Raw genomic sequence first — 24,441 nt, forward strand, 5'->3', positions numbered from 1 at the left:
GCCCCCCCCACTGCACGTCACCCCTACAGACAGCGCCCCCCAATCCAGACCGGGACACTGCACGTCACCCCTACACACAGTGCCCCCCCACTGCACGTCACCCCTACAGACAGCCCCCCCCCATCCAGACAGGGACCCTGCACGTCTCCACTACAGACAGCGCCCCCCCATCCAGACCGGGACCCTGCACGTCACCCCTACGGACAGCGCCCCCCCATCCAGACCGAGACACTGCACGTCACCCCTACAGACAGTGCCCCCCCCATCCAGACAGGGACACTGCACGTCACCCCTACAGACAGCGCCCCCCATCCAGACAGGGACACTGCACGTCACCCCTACAGACAGTGCCCCCCCCATCCAGACCGGGACACTGCACGTCACCCCTACACACAGCGCCCCCCCACTGCACGTCACCCCTACAGACAGCCCCCCCCCATCCAGACAGGGACCCTGCACGTCTCCACTACAGACAGCGCCCCCCATCCAGACCGGGACACTGCACGTCACCCCTACAGACAGTGCCCCCCCCCCATCCAGACAGGGACACTGCACGTCACCCCTACAGACAGTGCCCCCCATCCAGACCAGGACACTGCACGTCACCCCTACAGACAGCGCCCCCCCATCCAGACCGGGACACTGCACGTCACCCCTACAGACACTGCCCCCCATCCAGACCGGGACACTGCACGTCACCCCTACAGACAGTGCCCCCCATCCAGACCGGGACACTGCACGTCACCCCTACAGACAGCGCCCCCCCATCCAGACAGGGACACTGCACGTCACCCCTACAGACAGCCCCCCATCCAGACAGGGACACTGCACGTCACCCCTACAGACAGCGCCCCCCCATCCAGACAGGGACACTGCACGTCACCCCTACAGACAGTGCCCCCCCATCCAGACCGGGACACTGCACGTCACCCCTACACACAGCGCCCCCCCATCCAGACAGGGACACTGCACGTCACCCCTACAGACAGTGCCCCCCCATCCAGACCGGGACACTGCACGTCACCCCTACACACAGTGCCCCCCATCCAGACAGGGACACTGCACGTCACCCCTACAGACAGCGCCCCCCATCCAGACAGGGACACTGCACGTCACCCCTACAGACAGCGCCCCCCATCCAGACAGGGACACTGCACGTCACCCCTACAGACGGCGCCCCCCCCATCCAGACAGGGACCCTGCACGTCACCCCTACAGACAGCGCCCCCCCACTGCACGTCACCCCTACACACAGCGCCCCCCCACTGCACGTCACCCCTACAGACAGCGCCCCCCCCATCCAGACAGGGACCCTGCACGTCACCCCTACAGACAGTGCCCCCCCATCCAGACAGGGACACTGCACGTCACCCCTACAGACAGTGCCCCCCCATCCAGACAGGGACACTGCACGTCACCCCTACAGACAGTGCCCCCCCATCCAGACAGGGACACTGCACGTCACCCCTACAGACAGTGCCCCCCCATCCAGACCGGGACACTGCACGTCACCCCTACAGACAGCGCCCCCCATCCAGACCGGGACACTGCACGTCACCCCTACAGACAGCGCCCCCCCCATCCAGACCGGGACACTGCACGTCACCCCTACAGACAGCGCCCCCCCCCATCCAGACCGGGACACTGCACGTCACCCCCTACAGACAGCGCCCCCCCATCCAGACCGGGACACTGCACGTCACCCCTACAGACAGCGCCCCCCCCATCCAGACCGGGACACTGCACGTCACCCCTACAGACAGCGCCCCCCATCCAGACAGGGACACTGCACGTCACCCCTACAGACAGCGCCCCCCATCCAGACCGGGACACTGCACGTCACCCCTACACACAGCGCCCCCCCACTGCACGTCACCCCTACAGACAGCGCCCCCCAATCCAGACCGGGACACTGCACGTCACCCCTACACACAGTGCCCCCCCACTGCACGTCACCCCTACAGACAGCCCCCCCCCATCCAGACAGGGACCCTGCACGTCTCCACTACAGACAGCGCCCCCCCATCCAGACCGGGACCCTGCACGTCTCCACTACAGACAGCCCCCCCCCCCATCCAGACCGGGACACTGCACGTCTCCACTACAGACAGCCCCCCCCCCCATCCAGACCGGGACACTGCACGTCACCCCTACGGACAGCGCCCCCCCATCCAGACCGGGACACTGCACGTCACCCCTACAGACAGCGCCCCCCATCCAGACAGGGACACTGCACGTCACCCCTACAGACAGTGCCCCCCCCCATACAGACCGGGACACTGCACGTCACCCCTACAGACAGTGCCCCCCCATCCAGACCGGGACACTGCACGTCACCCCTACACACAGCGCCCCCCCACTGCACGTCACCCCTACAGACAGCGCCCCCCCAATCCAGACCGGGACACTGCACGTCACCCCTACACACAGTGCCCCCCCACTGCACGTCACCCCTACAGACAGTGCCCCCCCCCATCCAGACAGGGACACTGCACGTCACCCCTACAGACAGTGCCCCCCATCCAGACCAGGACACTGCACGTCACCCCTACAGACAGCGCACCCCCATCCAGACCGGGACACTGCACGTCACCCCTACAGACACTGCCCCCCATCCAGACCGGGACACTGCACGTCACCCCTACAGACAGTGCCCCCCATCCAGACCGGGACACTGCACGTCACCCCTACAGACAGCGCCCCCCATCCAGACCGGGACACTGCACGTCACCCCTACAGACAGCGCCCCCCCATCCAGACAGGGACACTGCACGTCACCCCTACAGACAGCGCCCCCCCATCCAGACAGGGACACTGCACGTCACCCCTACAGACAGCGCCCCCCATCCAGACAGGGACACTGCACGTCACCCCTACAGACAGCGCCCCCCCCATCCAGACCGGGACACTGCACGTCACCCCTACACACAGCGCCCCCCCATCCAGACAGGGACACTGCAGGGGGTTATCGCCCACCCCTTTGTGCCTGACTTTACAGCTGTCTGATGGCGTCATTCCTCCACACACTTTTATGGTGTATCCCATTGTCACCGCCCGCCTTACCAAAATGACTGCTCTACCCGCAGGTCAGGGGGTTCACAGCTGTGGCCTCCATGTCATGGCCACAAGGCCAATCTGCGGCTGTAAAGCAATAAACCCAGCAGCACAAACAATAGGACTCCAGTGAGCCCCCCTGCCGATGTGACACCCCATTATCACCCGCCCGTACCCACATGTCCCAAACAAGAACAAAGAGACCCCAAAGACTACTGTACCTCCAAACCACCCACCCCCCTCCCACACCCCAACCACTCTTTGCATTGGCAATGCCAAATGTATATTCAGTTGTGCCAACAAAGGTTTCTGTATCTTGTATCTGTATCATTCCAGAAATGTAGAGGACCCCCCCTCCCCTAAGAGATGTATTCCCCCTCCCAGAAATGTAGAGGACCCCCCCCCAGACAGTTGTGATCTCACTGAAGAATAGAGAGTGGAGTTCCTGTGCCCTCTTTATTCTTCACCTTACAGGCACATCACATGTTTATGCATTATAGAAATCCTGCACATTACAGCCGTCCTCCGCCTTGCACCTGGGTTACAGCCGTCCTCCACCTTGTACCCGGGTTACAGCCGTCCTCCGCCTTGTACCCGGGTTACAGCCGTCCTCCACCTTGCACCTGGGTTACAGCCGTCCTCCACCCTGCACGTGGGTTACAGCCGTCCTCCGCCTTGCACCTGGGTTACAGCCGTCCTCCGCCTTGCACCTGGGTTACAGCCGTCCTCCGCCTTGCACCTGGGTTACAGCCGTCCTCCGCCTTGCACCTGGGTTACAGCCGTCCTCCGCCTTGCACCTGGGTTACAGCCGTCCTCCGCCTTGCACACGGGTTACAGCCGTCCTCCGCCTTGCACCTGGGTTACAGCCGTCCTCCGCCTTGCACCTGGGTTACAGCCGTCCTCCGCCTTGCACCTGGGTTACAGCCGTCCTCCGCCTTGCACCTGGGTTACAGCCGTCCTCCGCCTTGCACCTGGGTTACAGCCGTCCTCCGCCTTGCACCTGGGTTACAGCCGTCCTCCGCCTTGCACCTGGGTTACAGCCGTCCTCCGCCTTGCACCTGGGTTACAGCCGTCCTCCGCCTTGCACCTGGGTTACAGCCGTCCTCCGCCTTGCACCTGGGTTACAGCCGTCCTCCGCCTTGCACCTGGGTTACAGCCGTCCTCCGCCTTGCACACAGTATAGTGGACAATATACAGATGAAGAAAACTTGTATCCAGCATCAGTCGAGTGGTGAGAAATAAAATGTCACTTTTCTTGGATTCCCATATCAGGAGTCTACACCAGAGGGAAAGCATCACATGGCCACGCGTTCCGGAGCCTCAGACTTGCTCCTTCCTCTGGACATACTACACAGAGTCTACCATCTTCCTTAATTCATTCCTCCCCCCCCCTCCCCTTGTAGAATCATTTATACTGACCCCTCTATTACAGAACATACACCAATCTCTTACTGCTATACCTTCCAGTCTGTACTTGATCAGTTCATGTCTACATGGAGAGAGACGGATCCTAGGAGAACATTCACGGTGACATATTATATAATCCTAGTCCTATAGACAGATCTTACGTATTATAGAGAGGAAAATCATCAGAAATCCCAATATGAAGTCATCGTCACATCAGCAAAGAAAGTGACTTTATTCCTCTACACTGTGTGATGAAGAGTCCGCACACCCGGCTGACAGTGACTTACAGGTTGGTGGCGCCCTCTACGGGTAATGCTGGATACAATATGGTGTCGCCCCCCCTTAGCCTTGATGACGGCTTCCACTCTTGCAGGCAGACGTTCCATCAGGTGCTGGAAGGTTTCTTGGGGAATGGCCGCCCATTCTTCACGGAGTGCTGCACTGAGGAGAGGGATCCATGTAGGTCGCTGAGGCCCGGCACCAAGTCGGGGTTACAAAACATCCCAAAGGTGTTCTATAGGATTCAGGACTGTGTGCGGGCCCGTCCATTCCAGAGATGTTATTGGATATATCCCCGTCATTTCATCCCTTGGGGTCTCAGGCTGTGGAATCAGAGCTCAGGACCCTAAAGGAGAACGTAATCAAATCCACAAATAAGCTATCGAGAAACGAACCCGCGGCATTAATGAATGTAAGGAAAGAAAAAGTATCATATGGAAAACTGCTGGGGATGAAACTTCTGAATGATTGGGATTATAGCGAGCGCTGCCCGGAGAGATCATGTGATGAAACCACCTCTAGGAAATTAGAGAAAAATCCCACTGAAGCTTCCCTGCAAACCCTTAACAAAAGGGGGTAGACTTGGGTGTATTTCCATCGCCACAGGCGAAACCTTTAATGGCGGCGTTTCCACTCACGGCCATTTTCCATCCTCCTAAGACACAGAAGTAAATCCCTCCCATTCCTCTCCGTCCAATCGTGGCAGGTGTATGTAAGTCTGCGGTCTTGGATCGATCGGCTTTTACTGCCACTGGTTGCCGAATCCCCGGGTATATGAAGATGTTATTGAATGTGGTAGAGAATGGCGAGATGATTTCTCGTTTCTGTCATGTGACAGACAGGCGTCGTATTCGCGTATACCACATGCAGTGGCAGCGCAAGCACGGTCATTACATCTGGCAAGATACAGGCACTTTTCGGATGTTTTGAGTGAATGTTTTGGAAGTCACATATTACTTATTGACTCGTCATTTTTAGTATTTGCAGGTAAAGGCGACCGCTATGGGGACGCCCTTCCCGCCGTCTCACGTGGTGGGGGGAGGGGAAGATTCTTTCTGTAAGGAACGCATTTAGTGAAATACTTTTCTGATCTAGAAGAGACGGAGATGATGTTCTTCTTATCACCTGGTGAGGATCGGTGCGGTCTGTGTCTTATCTTAATTCCAGTATTATGGGGCTCCTCCCACCACGCCAATCGGATGGCGTTTTTGGAGGGAAGGGTAGAGTCTGGTGCAATTCAAACCAGTAGATGTAGAAAAAGTGCAGCGGGTAAGAGAGTTATATTTGCGAATAGCCATCACCCAGAACAGACACGAAAATCCATCCCTGTCGCAGAGATGACGCCAACACGGAGAACTTGTTCCTCCCTTGTAATATACGAGACACAAAAGAAAGAAACTTTAGAGATTAGACACTAGCAGCTATCCAAGATGGCGGTGTGAGCGGATGATGTAGTGGAGTCACTAACGGAGATAGAAATGAGTTTCATGAATCAGTCGTATTCGCCGCGTCCTACGGTAATCCGTCTACAAATCAGAGAGATCTTATCGGAATCTCCCAATACTGAGGCGGGTTCTGTCACTACAAGAATACTCCCGAATGGCGGCCAGAAGAGGCGGTACAATTGGGGACTGATTATCCCCTAGTTTGTATGATGTTACGGCTGCGGAGCAAAACGCTGCAACGTGCGCCAATATGTAAAAAACGACAACTTTGTCAGATACAGACTCAAAAAACTTATATGAAATGAATATATTGCACTAGCGCGCACATTGTGTATGTGGTGGAGCGCACGAGTCGCAGATTATTGTACGCTGGTTACTCTATACACAGCGTAAAGACTCCGAATATCTGCACATAGATCGGGCGGTACAAAGACTACAGAAAATGGCGCCAATGTGTCGCATCATAACATAACGGGGATACAAAAGCCTGAACCTTTTATGCCACCGAGCAGGTACCAAAACGGGAGGAAGAGAATTCCGAAGAGCGAAGCCTTCCCCACTGTGGGACTAGTACAGGATTATTTTATCTTATCTTATCTTATCTTGGATTGTACAATTAACGCAAGGTTTCCGAGGACTTTGGAGGGGCGTTCAGATTTAGCGCACATATATGAGAATAGAAGTCTATCATCACTCGGAATATCCCGGGATCCTTACAGATAATATTATGTAGGATGTATGGAGAGAACTACATACAAGGAAAGGAGTTTTTAGGGACGTGTCTGATGACGGGGAATGGTGACGGGGGATGATGACGGGGGATGATGACGGGGAATGATGACGGGGGATGATGACGGGGGATGATGACAGGGGATGATGACGGGGGATGATGACAGGGGATGATGACGGGGAATGATGACGGGGGATGATGACGAGAATGATGACAGGGGATGATGACGGGGAATGGTGACAGAGAATGGTGACGGGGGATGATGACAGGGGATGATGACGAGAATGATGACGGGGGATGATGACAGGGGATGATGACGGGGAATGGTGACAGAGAATGATGACGGGGGATGATGACAGGGGATGATGACGAGAATGATGACAGGGGATGATGACGGGGGATGATGACGGGGGATGATGACGAGAATGATGACGGGGAATGATGACGAGAATGATGACGGGGGAATGATGACGGGGGATGATGACGGGGGATGATGATGAGAATGATGACGGGGAATGGTGACGGAGAATGGTGACGGGGAATGGTGACGGGGAATGATGACGGGGGATGATGACGGGGAATGATGACGGGGGATGATGACGGGACCTATAGTATATATATGTGACCTATAGTCACATGACAGGGGGCGGTCTCCCCTCCCCCCACATGACTATTACTATGACTTAAAGGGGCGCTCTATTGTAATACCCGGTAGGAGAGGTCTAATCTTATAAGTTACACAAAGAATATGTATCCAGACACCCCCAAAAACATACGGCAGTGGTGTTCTGGTGTGGTGGTGTTTCTGATGGAGGGGGCTTGCACCCCTTGTTGTTTTGCGTGGCACTATCACAGCACAGGCCGACATGGATGGCGATTGCGTCCTACACCACGATGGAGCGCCTGTTCATACTGCGCGGCCTGTGGCGGAGGGGTTACACCACAATAACATCTCTGGAATGGACGGGCCCACACACAGTCCTGAATCCTATAGAACACCTTTGGGATGTTTTGTAACCCCGACTTGGTGCCGGGCCTCAGCGACCTACATGGATCCCTCTCCTCAGTGCAGCACTCCGTGAAGAATGGGCCGCCATTCCCCAAGAAACCTTCCAGCACCTGATGGAACGTCTGCCTGCAAGAGTGGAAGCCGTCATCAAGGCTAAGGGGGGCGACACCATATTGTATCCAGCATTACCCGTAGAGGGCGCCACCAACCTGTAAGTCACTGTCAGCCGGCTGTGCGGACTCTTCATCACACAGTGTAGAGGAATAAAGTCACTTTCTTTGCTGATGTGACGATGACTTCATATTGGGATTTCTGATGATTTTCCTCTCTATAATACGTAAGATCTGTCTATAGGACTAGGATTATATAATATGTCACCGTGAATGTTCTCCTAGGATCCGTCTCTCTCCATGTAGACATGAACTGATCAAGTACAGACTGGAAGGTAAAGCAGTAAGAGATTGGTGTATGTTCTAGAATAGAGGGGTCAGTATAAATGATTCTACAAGGGGAGGGGGGGGAGGAATGAATTAAGGAAGATGGTAGACTCTGTGTAGTATGTCCGGAGGAAGGAGCAAGTCTGAGGCTCCGGAACGCGTGGCCATGTGATGCTTTCCCTCTGGTGTAGACCCTGATGGATGACTCCTGATATGGGAATGGATACAAGTTTTCTTTGTCTGTATACTGTTTCATCTGCTTCCGCTCCACCAGTGTTTCGTGCGTCTCGGCTTATTTATTCCACATTATTCTATAGTGGACAATGGCTGCCGAGGAGGCGGCAGATAATAACATTAGAGCAGTGAGATGATCTGTAGTGTCTTATGTGTAATTGATCAGCGGCGCCCGGACCGGTCTCATCTCCTTATCCTCTTTACTGGTCAGTGATCCAGGTGGATTTGATTCTGTGCGTGCAAATCACTAATCTCGCCTGTCATATAGAAGATGCACCTATAGAAGGACATAAGCCCGAATACGGCTACGAGGCACCAAACTGACATCTGACCTCCAAGGAAAGTGGGAGAAGAGCGGCATACAGCCGCAACTACACCCTCAAACGCTGTCCAAGATGGCGCCGTCAACAATGGCTACAGTGTCAGTCACACACAATGTGACACTGCAACCCAAAACCTAGTGGGAGAGCGAAACCGCCAAAGTCTGGGCACAGATCGAAACCTAATACACAAACGGCCACTGCAAACCTCCAAAAATAACTCTGCATATAAAGACTGGAAAAGCGACAGCAAGATGGCGAGGCCCAGGGAAGAAACCTCACTAAGGAGTCTCCCGCAGAAACATCGGCCTGTGCTCGTCTCACAAACTCGGAGGAAAGAGGATTAACCCTGTGTGACAACGACGAGACGACGAGACTTCTCCCAACTAACAAGACTTTATCAAATACTTAGGAATCAGACCCGGAGGATCCTCAAAACAAGGCGCACATTGTCTCTGCCCCAGAGTCGCGCACCAAGTCCTCTGAATCTTCACCTTCTGCAAAGAACTGAGCTCGCCGTCTCAAGGAAAGAAACCCAGACGTGTCGTACGAGGGGAGGAAGACTTTGGGAAGTCATATTAGCACTATAAGGGCTCGTTCACATGGGGCGAGAGGGGGTGGATTCTGATGCCGGATCCACCTGACCATCCGCCCCCTCACAATGGAGGTCTATGGAGACCGCCAGCCCTCTTTATTCGGTTTGTTCCTGCTCATGGAAAAAAAGAAGCGAGCTGTCCTTCCTTCAGGCGGATTCCACAGCTGATTCAGATGTGGCGTCCGCCTCGCGACAGCACCCTCCGGACTAGGCTTTCTTACACCTACATATAATATGTCCTGTCCTATAGGTGATACGTCTACATATAATATATCCTTGTCAAAAATTTGGCTATGAGTAAGGAGCTGACCTAGAGGCTCCGAAACGCGTCAGCCGGACGCTGCCCGCTTTCCCTCCATGCTGGCCACACTGAGCGTTTTTTATATCTAAAATTGAATGCTTTCCAATTTTTGAATATGGATAAAGAAAAGCTAAGTTTTATTTAAACTAAGGAGATGCGTGCTGGATGTTTACTTCTACATATAATATGTCCTGTCCTATAGGGGATACACCTACATATAATATGTCCTGTCCTATAGGGGATACACCTACGTATAATATGTCCTGTCCTATAGGTGATACGTCTACATATAATATCTCCTGTCCTATAGGGGATACACCTACATATAATATCTCCTGTCCTATAGGGGATACACCTACATATAATATCTCCTTTCCTATAGGGGATACACCTACATATAATATGTCCTGTCCTATAGGGGATACACCTACATATAATATGTCCTGTCCTATAGGGGATACGTCTACATATAATATGTCCTTTCCTATAGGGGATACACCTACATATAATATGTCCTGTCCTATAGGGGATACACCTACATATAATATGTCCTGTCCTATAGGGGATACACCTACATATAATATGTCCTGTCCTATAGGGGATACACCTACATATAATATGTCCTGTCCTATAGGGATACACCTACATATAATATGTCCTGTCCTATAGGGGATACGTCTACATATAATATCTCCTGTCCTATAGGGGATACACCTACATATAATATCTCCTGTCCTATAGGGGATACACCTACGTATAATATCTCCTTTCCTAAAGGGATACACCTACGTATAATATGTCCTGTCCTATAGGGGATACACCTACGTATAATATGTCCTGTCCTATAGGGGATACGTCTACATATAATATGTCCTGTCCTATAGGTGATACACCTACATATAATATGTCCTGTCCTATAGGGGATACACCTACGTATAATATGTCCTGTCCTATAGGGGATACGTCTACATATAATATGTCCTGTCCTATAGGGGATACACCTACATATAATATGTCCTGTCCTATAGGGGATACGTCTACATATAATATGTCCTGTCCTATAGGGGATACACCTACATATAATATGTCCTGTCCTATAGGGGATACACCTACATATAATATGTCCTGTCCTATAGGGATACACCTACATATATGTCCTGTCCTATAGGGGATACACCTACATATACTATCTCCTGTCCTATAGGGGATACGTCTACATATAATATGTCCTGTCCTATAGGTGATACACCTACATATAATATGTCCTGTCCTATAGGGGATACACCTACATATAATATGTCCTGTCCTATAGGGGATACACCTACATATAATATGTCCTGTCCTATAGGGGATACGTCTACATATAATATGTCCTGTCCTATAGGGGATACGTCTACATATAATATGTCCTGTCCTATAGGGGATACACCTACGTATAATATGTCCTGTCCTATAGGGGATACACCTACATATAATATGTCCTGTCCTATAGGGGATACACCTACGTATAATATGTCCTGTCCTATAGGGGATACGTCTACATATAATATGTCCTGTCCTATAGGTGATACACCTACATATAATATGTCCTGTCCTATAGGGGATACACCTACATATAATATGTCCTGTCCTATAGGAGATACACCTACATATAATATGTCCTGTCCTATAGGGGATACACCTACATATAATATGTCCTGTCCTATAGGGGATACACCTACATATACTATCTCCTGTCCTATAGGGGATACACCTACATATAATATGTCCTGTCCTATAGGGGATACACCTACATATAATATGTCCTGTCCTATAGGGGATACACCTACATATAATATGTCCTGTCCTATAGGAGATACATATATAATGAGCCCTGATATCTGCACATATAATATCGCACACCTGACACGTTTGTTTTGTCTCTGGTTCCGGTGGTGACCTTTTGTCTTTCTGTGACAGAGACAAGGACCAGGCTCTGTGTAAGTACAACCCCAAGGTGGTGAACTATGTGATGGGGCGTCCGGAGAGCGGAGCGCGGTCTGCGAGAAGTGGATGGAGCCGCCCGTCATCAGGCTGCAGAGGTAACGAGGAGAGGTAAGTACACAAGGAAACTGCACAAATACATGAAGGAGCACAGGGCTGCGCACCATACACACAGACAGTACACCATACACACACAGACAGTACACCATACATACAGGCACTGCAACATACACACACAGACAGTACACCATACACACACAGACAGTACACCATACATACAGGCACTGCAACATACACATACAGGCACTGCAACATACACACACAGACAGTACACCATACACACACAGGCACTGCAACATACACATAGAGGCACTGCAACATACACACACAGACAGTACACCATACATACAGGCACTGCAACATACACAGACAGTACACCATACATACAGGCATTGCAACATACACACACAGACAGTACACCATACATACAGGCACTGCAACATACACACACAGACAGTACACCATACATACAGGCACTGCAACATACACACACAGGCACTGCAACATACACACACAGACAGTACACCATACATACAGGCACTGCAACATACACACACAGACAGTACACCATACACACACAGGCACTGCAACATACACATAGAGGCACTGCAACATACACACACAGACAGTACACCATACACACACAGGCACTGCAACATACACATAGAGGCACTGCAACATACACACACAGACAGTACACCATACATACAGGCACTGCAACATACACAGACAGTACACCATACATACAGGCATTGCAACATACACACACAGACAGTACACCATACATACAGGCACTGCAACATACACACACAGACAGTACACCATACATACAGGCACTGCAACATACACACACAGACAGTACACCATACATACAGGCACTGCAACATACACACACAGACAGTACACCATACACACACAGACAGTACACCATACATACAGGCACTGCAACATACACAGACAGTACACCATACACACACAGACAGTACACCATACACACAGGCACTGCAACATACACACACAGACAGTACACCATACATACAGGCACTGCAACATACACACACAGACAGTACACCATACATACAGGCACTGCAACATACACACACAGACAGTACACCATACATACAGGCACTGCAACATACACACACAGACAGTACACCATACATACAGGCACTGCAACATACACACACAGGCACTGCAACATACACACACACACAGGCACTGCAACATACACACACAGACAGTACACCATACATACAGGCACTGCAACATACACATACAGGCACTGCAACATACACACACACACAGGCACTGCAACATACACACACAGACAGTACACCATACACACACAGACAGTACACCATACATACAGGCACTGCAACATACACATACAGGCACTGCAACATACACACACACACAGGCACTGCAACATACACACACAGACAGTACACCATACACACACAGACAGTACACCATACACACACAGACAGTACACCATACACACAGGCACTGCAACATACACACACAGACAGTACATCATACACACACAGACAGTACACCATACACACACAGGCACTGCAACATACACACACAGACAGTACACCATACACACACAGGCACTGCAACATACACACACAGACAGTACACCATACACACACAGACAGTACACCATACACACAGGCACTGCAACATACACACACAGACAGTACACCATACACACACAGACAGTACACCATACACACAGGCACTGCAACATACACACACAGACAGTACACCATACACACACAGACAGTACACCATACACACAGGCACTGCAACATACACACACAGACAGTACACCATACATACAGGCACTGCAACATACACACACAGACAGTACATCATACACACAGGCACTGCAACATACACATGAGGAATGAGGGATGTGAGGCCGTTCCTGGAGCTGTAGGACATAGTGGGACGTTGCTCCTCACCATTGTGTGCACTCTCATGTGTTCGTCTTCTGGCAGAGCCCTCTCCTCTGGCTCCTGTATAGATGGCAGCGACCTGGAGGAACTGAAGGACAAACTGCAGATTTCTCACATTGATGAAGTCATAAGTCACCTGCGGTGAGTCCTGTCATATATAGTGTGTAGTATGTCTATATATAGTATAGTATACAGTGTTGGCCAAAAGTATCGCCCCCCCCCCCTGCAGTCCTGTCAGATAATCCTCGCTGTCCCCCAGATAATGATTGCAATCACAAATTCTTTGGTATTTTCTTCATTTAATTTGTCTTCAATGGAAAATCACAAAAAGAATTGTCAAAAAGCCAAACTGGATATAAGTCCACAGCAAACATAAAAAAGAGGGTGGACAAAAGTATTGGCACTGTTTGAGAAATCATGTGATGCTTCTGTAATTTGTGTAATTACCAGCACCTGTTACTTACCTGAGGCACCTAACAGGTGGTGGCAATAACTAAATCACACTTGCAGCCAGTTGAAATGGATTAAAGTTGACTCCACCTCTGTCCTGTGTCCTTGTGTGACCACATTGAGCATGGAGAAAAGAAAGAAGACCAAAGAACTGTCTGAGGACTTGAGAAGCAAAATTGTGAGGAAGCCTGAGCAATCTCAAGGCTACAAGTCCATCTCCAAAGCCCTGAATGTTCCTGTGTCTACCGTGCGCAGTGTCAGTAAGAAGTGTAAAGCCCATGGCCCTGTGGCTAACCTCCCTAGATGTGGACGGAGAAGAAACATTGACCAGAGATTTCACCGCAAGATTGTGCGGATGGCGGATAAAGAACCGCAACTAACATCCAAACAAGTCCAAGCTGCCCTGCAGTCCGAGGGTACAACAGTGTCACCCCGTACTATCCAGCGTCAGCGTCTGAATGAGAAGGGACTGTATGGTAGGAGACCCCGGAAGACCCCACTTCTTACCCACAGACAGAAGCCAGGCTGGAGTTTGCCAAAACTTACCTGAGAAAGCCAAAACCATTCTGGAAGAATGTTCTCTGGTCAGAGGAGACAAAAGTAGGAGAAGGCCTCAACATAGAGATTACAGGGAAAAAGAGAAGAAGACGCCCCCTACAGTCAGACATGGCGGGGGGCCCTGATGGTTTGGGGTGGCTTTGCTGCCTCTGGCACTGGACTGCTTGACCGTGTGCATGGCATTATGAAGTCTGAAGACGACCAACACATTGTGCAGCATCATGTAGGGCCCAGTGTGAGAAAGCGGGGTCTCCCTCAGAGGTCAGGGCTCTTCCAGCAGGACAAGGACCCAAAACACACTTCAGGTCAGCACTAGAAAATGGTGGTGAGAGAAAGCCCTGGAGACTTGTAAAGTGGCAGCAATGAGTCCAGCCCTGAATCCCATAGAACACCTGTGGGGGAGGGGGAGAGATCTCTTGGTGGCGGTTTGGAGAAGGCCCCCTTCACATCTCAGGGGGAACCGCGAGCAGTTTGCCAAAGAAGAAGGGTCTAAGATTCCAGCAGAGCCTTGTAAGAAACTCATTGCTGGTTAGCGGAAGCGGTTGTGCGCAGTTATTGTGTCTAAAGGTTGTTCTACCAAGTATTAGGCTGAGGGCGCCAATACTTCTGTCCGCACCAGTTCTGGAGTTTTGTGTAAAATGATCAATGATGGGACTTTTTTTTTTCATTCTCTTTTGTGTTTTTTCATTGCAAACAAAATAACTGAAGAAATTACCAAAGAGTTTGTGCTTTGTAATCGTTATCTGGGGGACAGCGAGGATTATCTGACAGGACTGCAGGGGGCGATACTTATACTGTATATACCCTGTGTCACTTATATACTATATAAGAGTCTGTGCTGTGTAATCATTATCTGAGGACAGCGAGGATTATCTGACAGGACTGCAGGGGGCGATACTTATACTGTATATACCCTGTGTCACTTATATACTATATAAGAGTCTGTGCTGTGTAATCATTATCTAGGGGACAGCGAGGATTATCTGACAGGACTGCAGGGGGCGATACTTATACTGTATATACCCTGTGTCACTTATATACTATATAAGAGTCTGTGCTGTGTAATCATTATCTGAGGGACAGTGAGGATTATCTGACAGGACTGCAGGGGGCGATACTTATACTGTATATACCCTGTGTCACTTATATACTATATAAGAGTCTGTGCTGTGTAATCATTATCTGGGAGACAGCGAGGATTATCTGACAGGACTGCAGGGGGCGATACTTATACTGTATATACCCTGTGTCACTTATATACTATATAAGAGTCTGTGCTGTGTAATCATTATCTGGGGGACAGCGAGGATTATCTGACAGGACTGCAGGGGGCGATACTTATACTGTATATACCCTGTGTCACTTATATACTATATAAGAGTTTGTGCTGTGTAATCATTATCTGGGAGACAGCGAGGATTATCTGACAGGACTGCAGGGGGCGATACTTATACTGTATATACCCTGTGTCACTTATATACTATATAAGAGTCTGTGCTGTGTAATCATTATCTGGGGACACCGAGGATTATCTGACAGGACTGCAGGGGGCGATACTTATACTGTATATACTCTGTGTCACTTATATACTATATAAGAGTCTGTGCTGTGTAATCATTATCTGGGGGACAGCGAGGATTATCTGACAGGACTGCAGGGGGGCGATACTTATACTGTATACACCCTGTGTCACTTATATACTATATAAGAGTCTGTGCTGTGTAATCATTATCTGGGGGACAGCGAGGATTATGTGACAGGACTGCAGGGGGCGATACTTATACTGTATATACCCTGTGTCACTTATATACTATATAAGAGTCTGTGCTGTGTAATCATTATCTGGAGACAGCGAGGATTATCTGACAGGACTGCAGGGGGCGATACTTATACTGTATATACCCTGTGTCACTTATATACTATATAAGAGTCTGTGCTGTGTAATCATTATCTGGGGGACAGTGAGGATTATCTGACAGGACTGCAGGGGGCGATACTTATACTGTATATACCCTGTGTCACTTATATACTATATAAGAGTCTGTGCTGTGTAATCATTATCTGGGGACAGTGAGGATTATCTGACAGGACTGCAGGGGGCGATACTTATACTGTATATACCCTGTGTCACTTATATACTATATAAGAGTCTGTGCTGTGTAATCATTATCTGGAGACAGCGAGGATTATCTGACAGGACTGCAGGGGGCGATACTTATACTGTATATACCCTGTGTCACTTATATACTATATAAGAGTCTGTGCTGTGTAATCATTATCTGAGGGACAGTGAGGATTATCTGACAGGACTGCAGGGGGCGATACTTATACTGTATATACCCTGTGTCACTTATATACTATATAAGAGTCTGTGCTGTGTAATCATTATCTGGGAGACAGCGAGGATTATCTGACAGGACTGCAGGGGGCGATACTTATACTGTATATACCCTGTGTCACTTATATACTATATAAGAGTCTGTGCTGTGTAATCATTATCTGGGGACAGCGAGGATTATCTGACAGGACTGCAGGGGGCGATACTTATACTGTATATACCCTGTGTCACTTATATACTATATAAGAGTCTGTGCTGTGTAATCATTATCTGGGGACAGCGAGGATTATCTGACAGGACTGCAGGGGGCGATACTTATACTGTATATACCCTGTGTCACTTATATACTATATAAGAGTCTGTGCTGTGTAATCATTATCTGGGGGACACCGAGGATTATCTGACAGGACTGCAGGGGGCGATACTTATACTGTATATACCCTGTGTCACTTATATACTATATAAGAGTTTGTGCTGTGTAATCATTATCTGGGGACAGCGAGGATTATCTGACAGGACTGCAGGGGGCGATACTTATACTGTATATACCCTGTGTCACTGATATACTATATAAGAGTCTGTGCTGTGTAATCATTATCTGGGGGACAGCAAGGATTATCTGACAGGACTGCAGGGGGGCGATACTTATACTGTATATACCCTGTGTCACTTATATACTATATAAGAGTCTGTGCTGTGTAATCATTATCTGGGAACAGCGAGGATTATCTGACAGGACTGCGGGGGGCGATACTTATACTGTATATACCCTGTGTCACTTATATACTATATAAGAGTCTGTGCTGTGTAATCATTATCTGAGGGACAGTGAGGATTATCTGACAGGACTGCAGGGGGCGATACTTATACTGTATATACCCTGTGTCACTTATATACTATATAAGAGTCTGTGCTGTGTAATCATTATCTGGGGGACAGCGAGGATTATCTGACAGGACTGCAGGGGGCGATACTTATACTGTATATACCCTGTGTCACTTATATACTATATAAGAGTCTGTGCTGTGTAATCATTATCTGGGGGACAGCGAGGATTATGTGACAGGACTGCAGGGGGCGATACTTATACTGTATATACCCTGTGTCACTTATATACTATATAAGAGTTTGTGCTCTGTAATCATTATCTGGGGGACACCGAGGATTATCTGACAGGACTGCAGGGGGCGATACTTCTGGCCAACACTGTATAGACCGCGCTGACTTATATATGGTGTGTATACGGGTATGTCTTATATCAGGCAGTACTAAGCTTATACACTATATAGAGACTTGTACTGAGGTATATATCGTACACCGGGGCTGTATACCTTGCAGGGAGGTCACCAGAACAATTTTGCATGTCATGGTATCTTACTACTTACTAACAGATACCTTTCAGGAGTTTGGGAAAGCTGGGTTCCAGCAGTGGATTGTAGTGAGTGATCATGTGACCAGCGCCCCCTCCCTGATGGTTTCTGCAGGACGCTCATGTTTTGCTGATTCTGGGATTTCTCGCTGCCGCCGACTTCTTGGCTTTGTCCGAATATTGAGAAAGAGCCAAATGGTTGTGGCTGCAATATGGAAGGCGCTGGAGCCGTATACTGTGTGTGCGGGATGGGGTGTATACATATATATAGTGCTAAGGTTGCGGGGTATATATATATATATATATATATATATAGGTATACAGAGAGAGCGCCCCCTGGAGTGCAGCTCTGCACAGTTTGCTCCTCTATGTGGTGACACGTTGCGGCCTGCACTTGCTGCTGTTTCGGCCAGGTTTAGGTTTTTGTCTTTTGTACGGTGACTTTTTTGGGCTGAAGCTCCTAAATAAAAGCGCCACTGAAGTCTGGAACCTGCTGCCTGTGTGAACAGTGTCATTGCCGACCCCACCATGTGACCTGATCCCTGCACAGGTAAGTGACCCCAACAAGATGCCGCAACTCCCCTAATACATGTTTGTAAGGCAACAGGGGGCGCAATAATACTAGTAATAGGAGAGGGGGGCAGGAGGGGGGGCAGTCCTCTGTGTGATATATACGGTATATATATATATTACAGATCATTACTAGAGGACGAGCGACGAACCCTGGAGAAAGACATAATGACCCTACAGGTAGGCAGCACCCCAAGTGTCATTATCCTGTACCCCGAGTATCAGCCTGTCATTACCCTGTACCCCGAGTATCAGCCTGTCATTATCCTGTACCCCGAGTATCAGCCTGTCATTATCCTGTACCCCAAGTATCAGCCTGTCATTACCCTGTACCCCAAGTATCAGCCTGTCACTATCCTGTACCCCGAGTATCAGCCTGTCATTATCCTGTACCCCGAGTATCAGCCTGTCATTATCCTGTACCCCGAGTATCAGCCTGTCATTATCCTGTACCCCAAGTATCAGCCTGTCATTATCCTGTACCCCAAGTATCAGCCTGTCATTATCCTGTACCCCGAGTATCAGCCTGTCATTATCCCGTACCCCGAGTATCAGCCTGTCATTATCCTGTACCCCGAGTATCAGCCTGTCATTATCCTGTACCCCAAGTATCAGCCTGTAATTATCCTGTACCCCAAGTATCAGCCTGTCATTATCCTGTACCCCAAGTATCAGCCTGTAATTATCCTGTACCCCAAGTATCAGCCTGTCATTATCCTGTACCCCGAGTATCAGCCTGTCATTACCCTGTACCCCGAGTATCAGCCTGTCATTATCCTGTACCCCGAGTATCAGTCTGTCATTATCCTGTACCCCGAGTATCAGCCTGTCATTATCCTGTACCCCGAGTATCAGCCTGTCATTATCCTGTACCCCGAGTATCAGCCTGTCATTATCCCGTACCCCGAGTATCAGCCTGTCATTATCCTGTACCCCGAGTATCAGCCTGTCATTATCCCGTACCCCGAGTATCAGCCTGTCATTATCCTGTACCCCGAGTATCAGCCTGTCATTATCCTGTACCCCGAGTATCAGCCTGTCATTATCCCGTACCCCGAGTATCAGCCTGTCATTATCCTGTACCCCGAGTATCAGCCTGTCATTATCCCGTACCCCGAGTATCAGCCTGTCATTATCCTGTACCCCGAGTATCAGCCTGTCATTATCCTGTACCCCAAGTATCAGCCTGTCATTATCCTGTACCCCAAGTATCAGCCTGTCATTATCCTGTACCCCAAGTGTCAGCCTGTCATTATCCTGTACCCCGAGTATCAGCCTGTCATTATCCTGTACCCCAAGTATCAGCCTGTCATTATCCTGTACCCCAAGTATCAGCCTGTCATTACCCTGTACCCCGAGTATCAGCCTGTCATTATCCTGTACCCCAAGTATCAGCCTGTCATTATCCTGTACCCCAAGTGTCAGCCTGTCATTATCCTGTACCCCAAGTATCAGCCTGTCATTATCCTGTACCCCAAGTATCAGCCTGTCATTATCCTGTACCCCAAGTATCAGCCTGTCATTACCCTGTACCCCAAGTATCAGCCTGTCATTACCCTGTACCCCAAGTATCAGCCTGTCATTATCCTGTACCCCGAGTATCAGCCTGTCATTATCCTGTACCCCGAGTGTCAGCCTGTCATTACCCTGTACCCCAAGTATCAGCCTGTCATTATCCTGTACCCCGAGTATCAGCCTGTCATTATCCTGTACCCCGAGTATCAGCCTGTCATTATCCTGTACCCCAAGTATCAGCCTGTCATTATCCTGTACCCCAAGTATCAGCCTGTCATTACCCTGTACCCCAAGTATCAGCCTGTCATTATCCTGTACCCCGAGTATCAGCCTGTCATTGTCCTGTACCCCGAGTATCAGCCTGTCATTATCCTGTACCCCGAGTATCAGCCTGTCATTATCCTGTACCCCGAGTATCAGCCTGTCATTATCCTGTACCCCGAGTATCAGCCTGTCATTATCCTGTACCCCGAGTATCAGCCTGTCATTATCCTGTACCCCAAGTATCAGCCTGTCATTATCCTGTACCCCAAGTATCAGCCTGTCATTATCCTGTACCCCAAGTATCAGCCTGTCATTACCCTGTACCCCGAGTATCAGCCTGTCATTATCCTGTACCCCGAGTGTCAGCCTGTCATTACCCTGTACCCCGAGTATCAGCCTGTCATTATCCTGTACCCCGAGTATCAGCCTGTCATTATCCTGTACCCCGAGTATCAGCCTGTCATTATCCCGTACCCCGAGTATCAGCCTGTCATTATCCTGTACCCCAAGTATCAGCCTGTCATTATCCTGTACCCCGAGTATCAGCCTGTCATTATCCTGTACCCCGAGTATCAGCCTGTCATTATCCTGTACCCCGAGTATCAGCCTGTCATTATCCTGTACCCCAAGTATCAGCCTGTCATTATCCTGTACCCCGAGTATCAGCCTGTCATTATCCTGTACCCCGAGTATCAGCCTGTCATTACCCTGTACCCCGAGTATCAGCCTGTCATTACCCTGTACCCCGAGTATCAGCCTGTCATTATCCTGTACCCCAAGTATCAGCCTGTCATTATCCTGTACCCCAAGTATCAGCCTGTCATTACCCTGTACCCCAAGTATCAGCCTGTCATTATCCTGTACCCCGAGTATCAGCCTGTCATTATCCTGTACCCCGAGTATCAGCCTGTCATTACCCTGTACCCCAAGTATCAGCCTGTCATTATCCTGTACCCCGAGTATCAGCCTATCATTACCCTGTACCCCGAGTGAGGATATAACATATATTTCGCCCCCCCTATTATTGTTCCCTATGACAATGTCGCCCCCTGCTGGTTCTTGTGTTATCTGTCCCAGTGTCCCTCCCTATTCCCGTCTCATGTGCTCCTGCGGATTAGTTTGCCCTTCGGGGGTCCCGGGGTCGGGGTTCTGTGTAGATCTGTGTTGGAGAGTAATCTGATTCTTCTTCTGTCCTTGCAGCTTTGTCTGGAGGAGGAGCATCAGTACGGGGAGGAGTTACAGATTCTGGAGGCGGAGCCATCGCTCACAGGTGACCTCCAAACCTGCTGTATAAGATGTGATGTGGGGGCGCTGTCAGTCCGCTCAGTCCCTGCAGGATACGGCCATTCACAGGCAGCGGACTGATTCTGAAATGTGAGATCCCTCTAAATCCTCCAACATCAGGCCGTATACTCCATTCACACTCAGAGCTGCGGTCTGTATTCTGCCGTGGTATCATGTTGTATACTCCAGTCACACTCAGAGCTGCGGTCTGTATTCTGCCGTGGTATCATGTTGTATACTCCAGTCACACCCAGAGCTGCGGTCTGTTCTCTGCTGTGGTATCATGTTGTATACTCCAGTCACACCCAGAGCTGCGGTCTGTACTCTGCTGTGGTATCATGTTGTATACTCCAGTCACACCCAGAGCTGCAGTCACTATTCTGCTGTGGTATCATGTTGTATACTCCAGTCACACCCAGAGCTGCGGTCTGTACTCTGCCGTGGTATCATGTTGTATACTCCAGTCACACCCAGAGCTGCGGTCTGTATTCTGCTGAGGTATCATGTTGTATACTCCAGTCACACCCAGAGCTGCGGTCTGTATTCTGCCGTAGTATCATGTTGTATACTCCAGTCACACCCAGAGCTGCGGTCTGTATTCTGCTGAGGTATCATGTTGTATACTCCAGTCACACCCAGAGCTGCGGTCTGTATTCTGCTGAGGTATCATGTTGTATACTCCAGTCACACCCAGAGCTGCGGTCTGTTCTCTGCTGTGGTATCATGTTGTATACTCCAGTCACACCCAGAGCTGCGGTCTGTATTCTGCCGTGGTATCATGTTGTATACTCCAGTCACACCCAGAGCTGCGGTCTGTATTCTGCCGTGGTATCATGTTGTATACTCCTGTCACACCCAGAGCTGCGGTCTGTATTCTGCTGTGGTATCATGTTGTATACTCCAGTCACACCCAGAGCTGCGGTCTGTTCTCTGCTGTGGTATCATGTTGTATACTCCAGTCACACCCAGAGCTGCGGTCTGTATTCTGCCGTGGTATCATGTTGTATACTCCAGTCACACCCAGAGCTGCGGTCTGTATTCTGCTGTGGTATCATGTTGTATACTCCAGTCACACTCAGAGCTGCGGTCTGTATTCTGCCGTGGTATCATGTTGTATACTCCAGTCACACCCAGAGCTGCGGTCTGTACTCTGCTGTGGTATCATGTTGTATACTCCAGTCACACCCAGAGCTGCGGTCTGTATTCTGCCGTGGTATCATGTTGTATACTCCAGTCACACCCAGAGCTGCGGTCTGTATTCTGCCGTGGTATCATGTTGTATACTCCAGTCACACCCAGAGCTGCGGTCTGTATTCTGCTGTGGTATCATGTTGTATACTCCAGTCACACCCAGAGCTGCAGTCTGTTCTCTGCTGTGGTATCATGTTGTATACTCCAGTCACACTCAGAGCTGCGGTCTGTACTCTGCTGTGGTATCATGTTGTATACTCCAGTCACACCCAGAGCTGCAGTCACTATTCTGCTGTGGTATCATGTTGTATACTCCAGTCACACCCAGAGCTGCGGTCTGTACTCTGCTGTGGTATCATGTTGTATACTCCAGTCACACCCAGAGCTGCAGTCACTATTCTGCTGTGGTATCATGTTGTATACTCCAGTCACACCCAGAGCTGCGGTCTGTACTCTGCCGTGGTATCATGTTGTATACTCCAGTCACACCCAGAGCTGCGGTCTGTACTCTGCTGTGGTATCATGTTGTATACTCCAGTCACACCCAGAGCTGCAGTCACTATTCTGCTGTGGTATCATGTTGTATACTCCAGTCACACCCAGAGCTGCGGTCTGTACTCTGCCGTGGTATCATGTTGTATACTCCAGTCACACCCAGAGCTGCGGTCTGTATTCTGCTGAGGTATCATGTTGTATACTCCAGTCACACCCAGAGCTGCGGTCTGTATTCTGCCGTAGTATCATGTTGTATACTCCAGTCACACCCAGAGCTGCGGTCTGTATTCTGCTGAGGTATCATGTTGTATACTCCAGTCACACCCAGAGCTGCGGTCTGTATTCTGCTGAGGTATCATGTTGTATACTCCAGTCACACCCAGAGCTGCGGTCTGTTCTCTGCTGTGGTATCATGTTGTATACTCCAGTCACACCCAGAGCTGCGGTCTGTATTCTGCCGTGGTATCATGTTGTATACTCCAGTCACACCCAGAGCTGCGGTCTGTATTCTGCCGTGGTATCATGTTGTATACTCCTGTCACACCCAGAGCTGCGGTCTGTATTCTGCTGTGGTATCATGTTGTATACT

The 24,441-nt window shown here is 49.8% G+C and overlaps 1 protein-coding gene across 4 annotated transcripts in view; it reads left to right on the top strand.

The window, feature by feature from the left end:
• Positions 1-24,441, top strand: part of CCDC24 (coiled-coil domain containing 24) — a 50,138-nt gene that overhangs the window by 18,684 nt on the left and 7,013 nt on the right. For all 4 annotated transcript variants that reach the window (XM_075287851.1, XM_075287849.1, XM_075287850.1 and 1 more), the window contains 4 exons: positions 11,771-11,905; positions 13,861-13,959; positions 19,229-19,283; positions 22,083-22,152. In XM_075287851.1, coding sequence (XP_075143952.1) covers positions 11,771-11,905; positions 13,861-13,959; positions 19,229-19,283; positions 22,083-22,152 — 359 coding nt within the window. The remainder of the gene's footprint in view (positions 1-11,770; positions 11,906-13,860; positions 13,960-19,228; positions 19,284-22,082; positions 22,153-24,441) is intronic.

The sequence above is a fragment of the Leptodactylus fuscus genome, chromosome 9 (assembly GCF_031893055.1).
Source record: "Leptodactylus fuscus isolate aLepFus1 chromosome 9, aLepFus1.hap2, whole genome shotgun sequence".
Lineage (NCBI taxonomy): Eukaryota > Metazoa > Chordata > Amphibia > Anura > Leptodactylidae > Leptodactylus > Leptodactylus fuscus.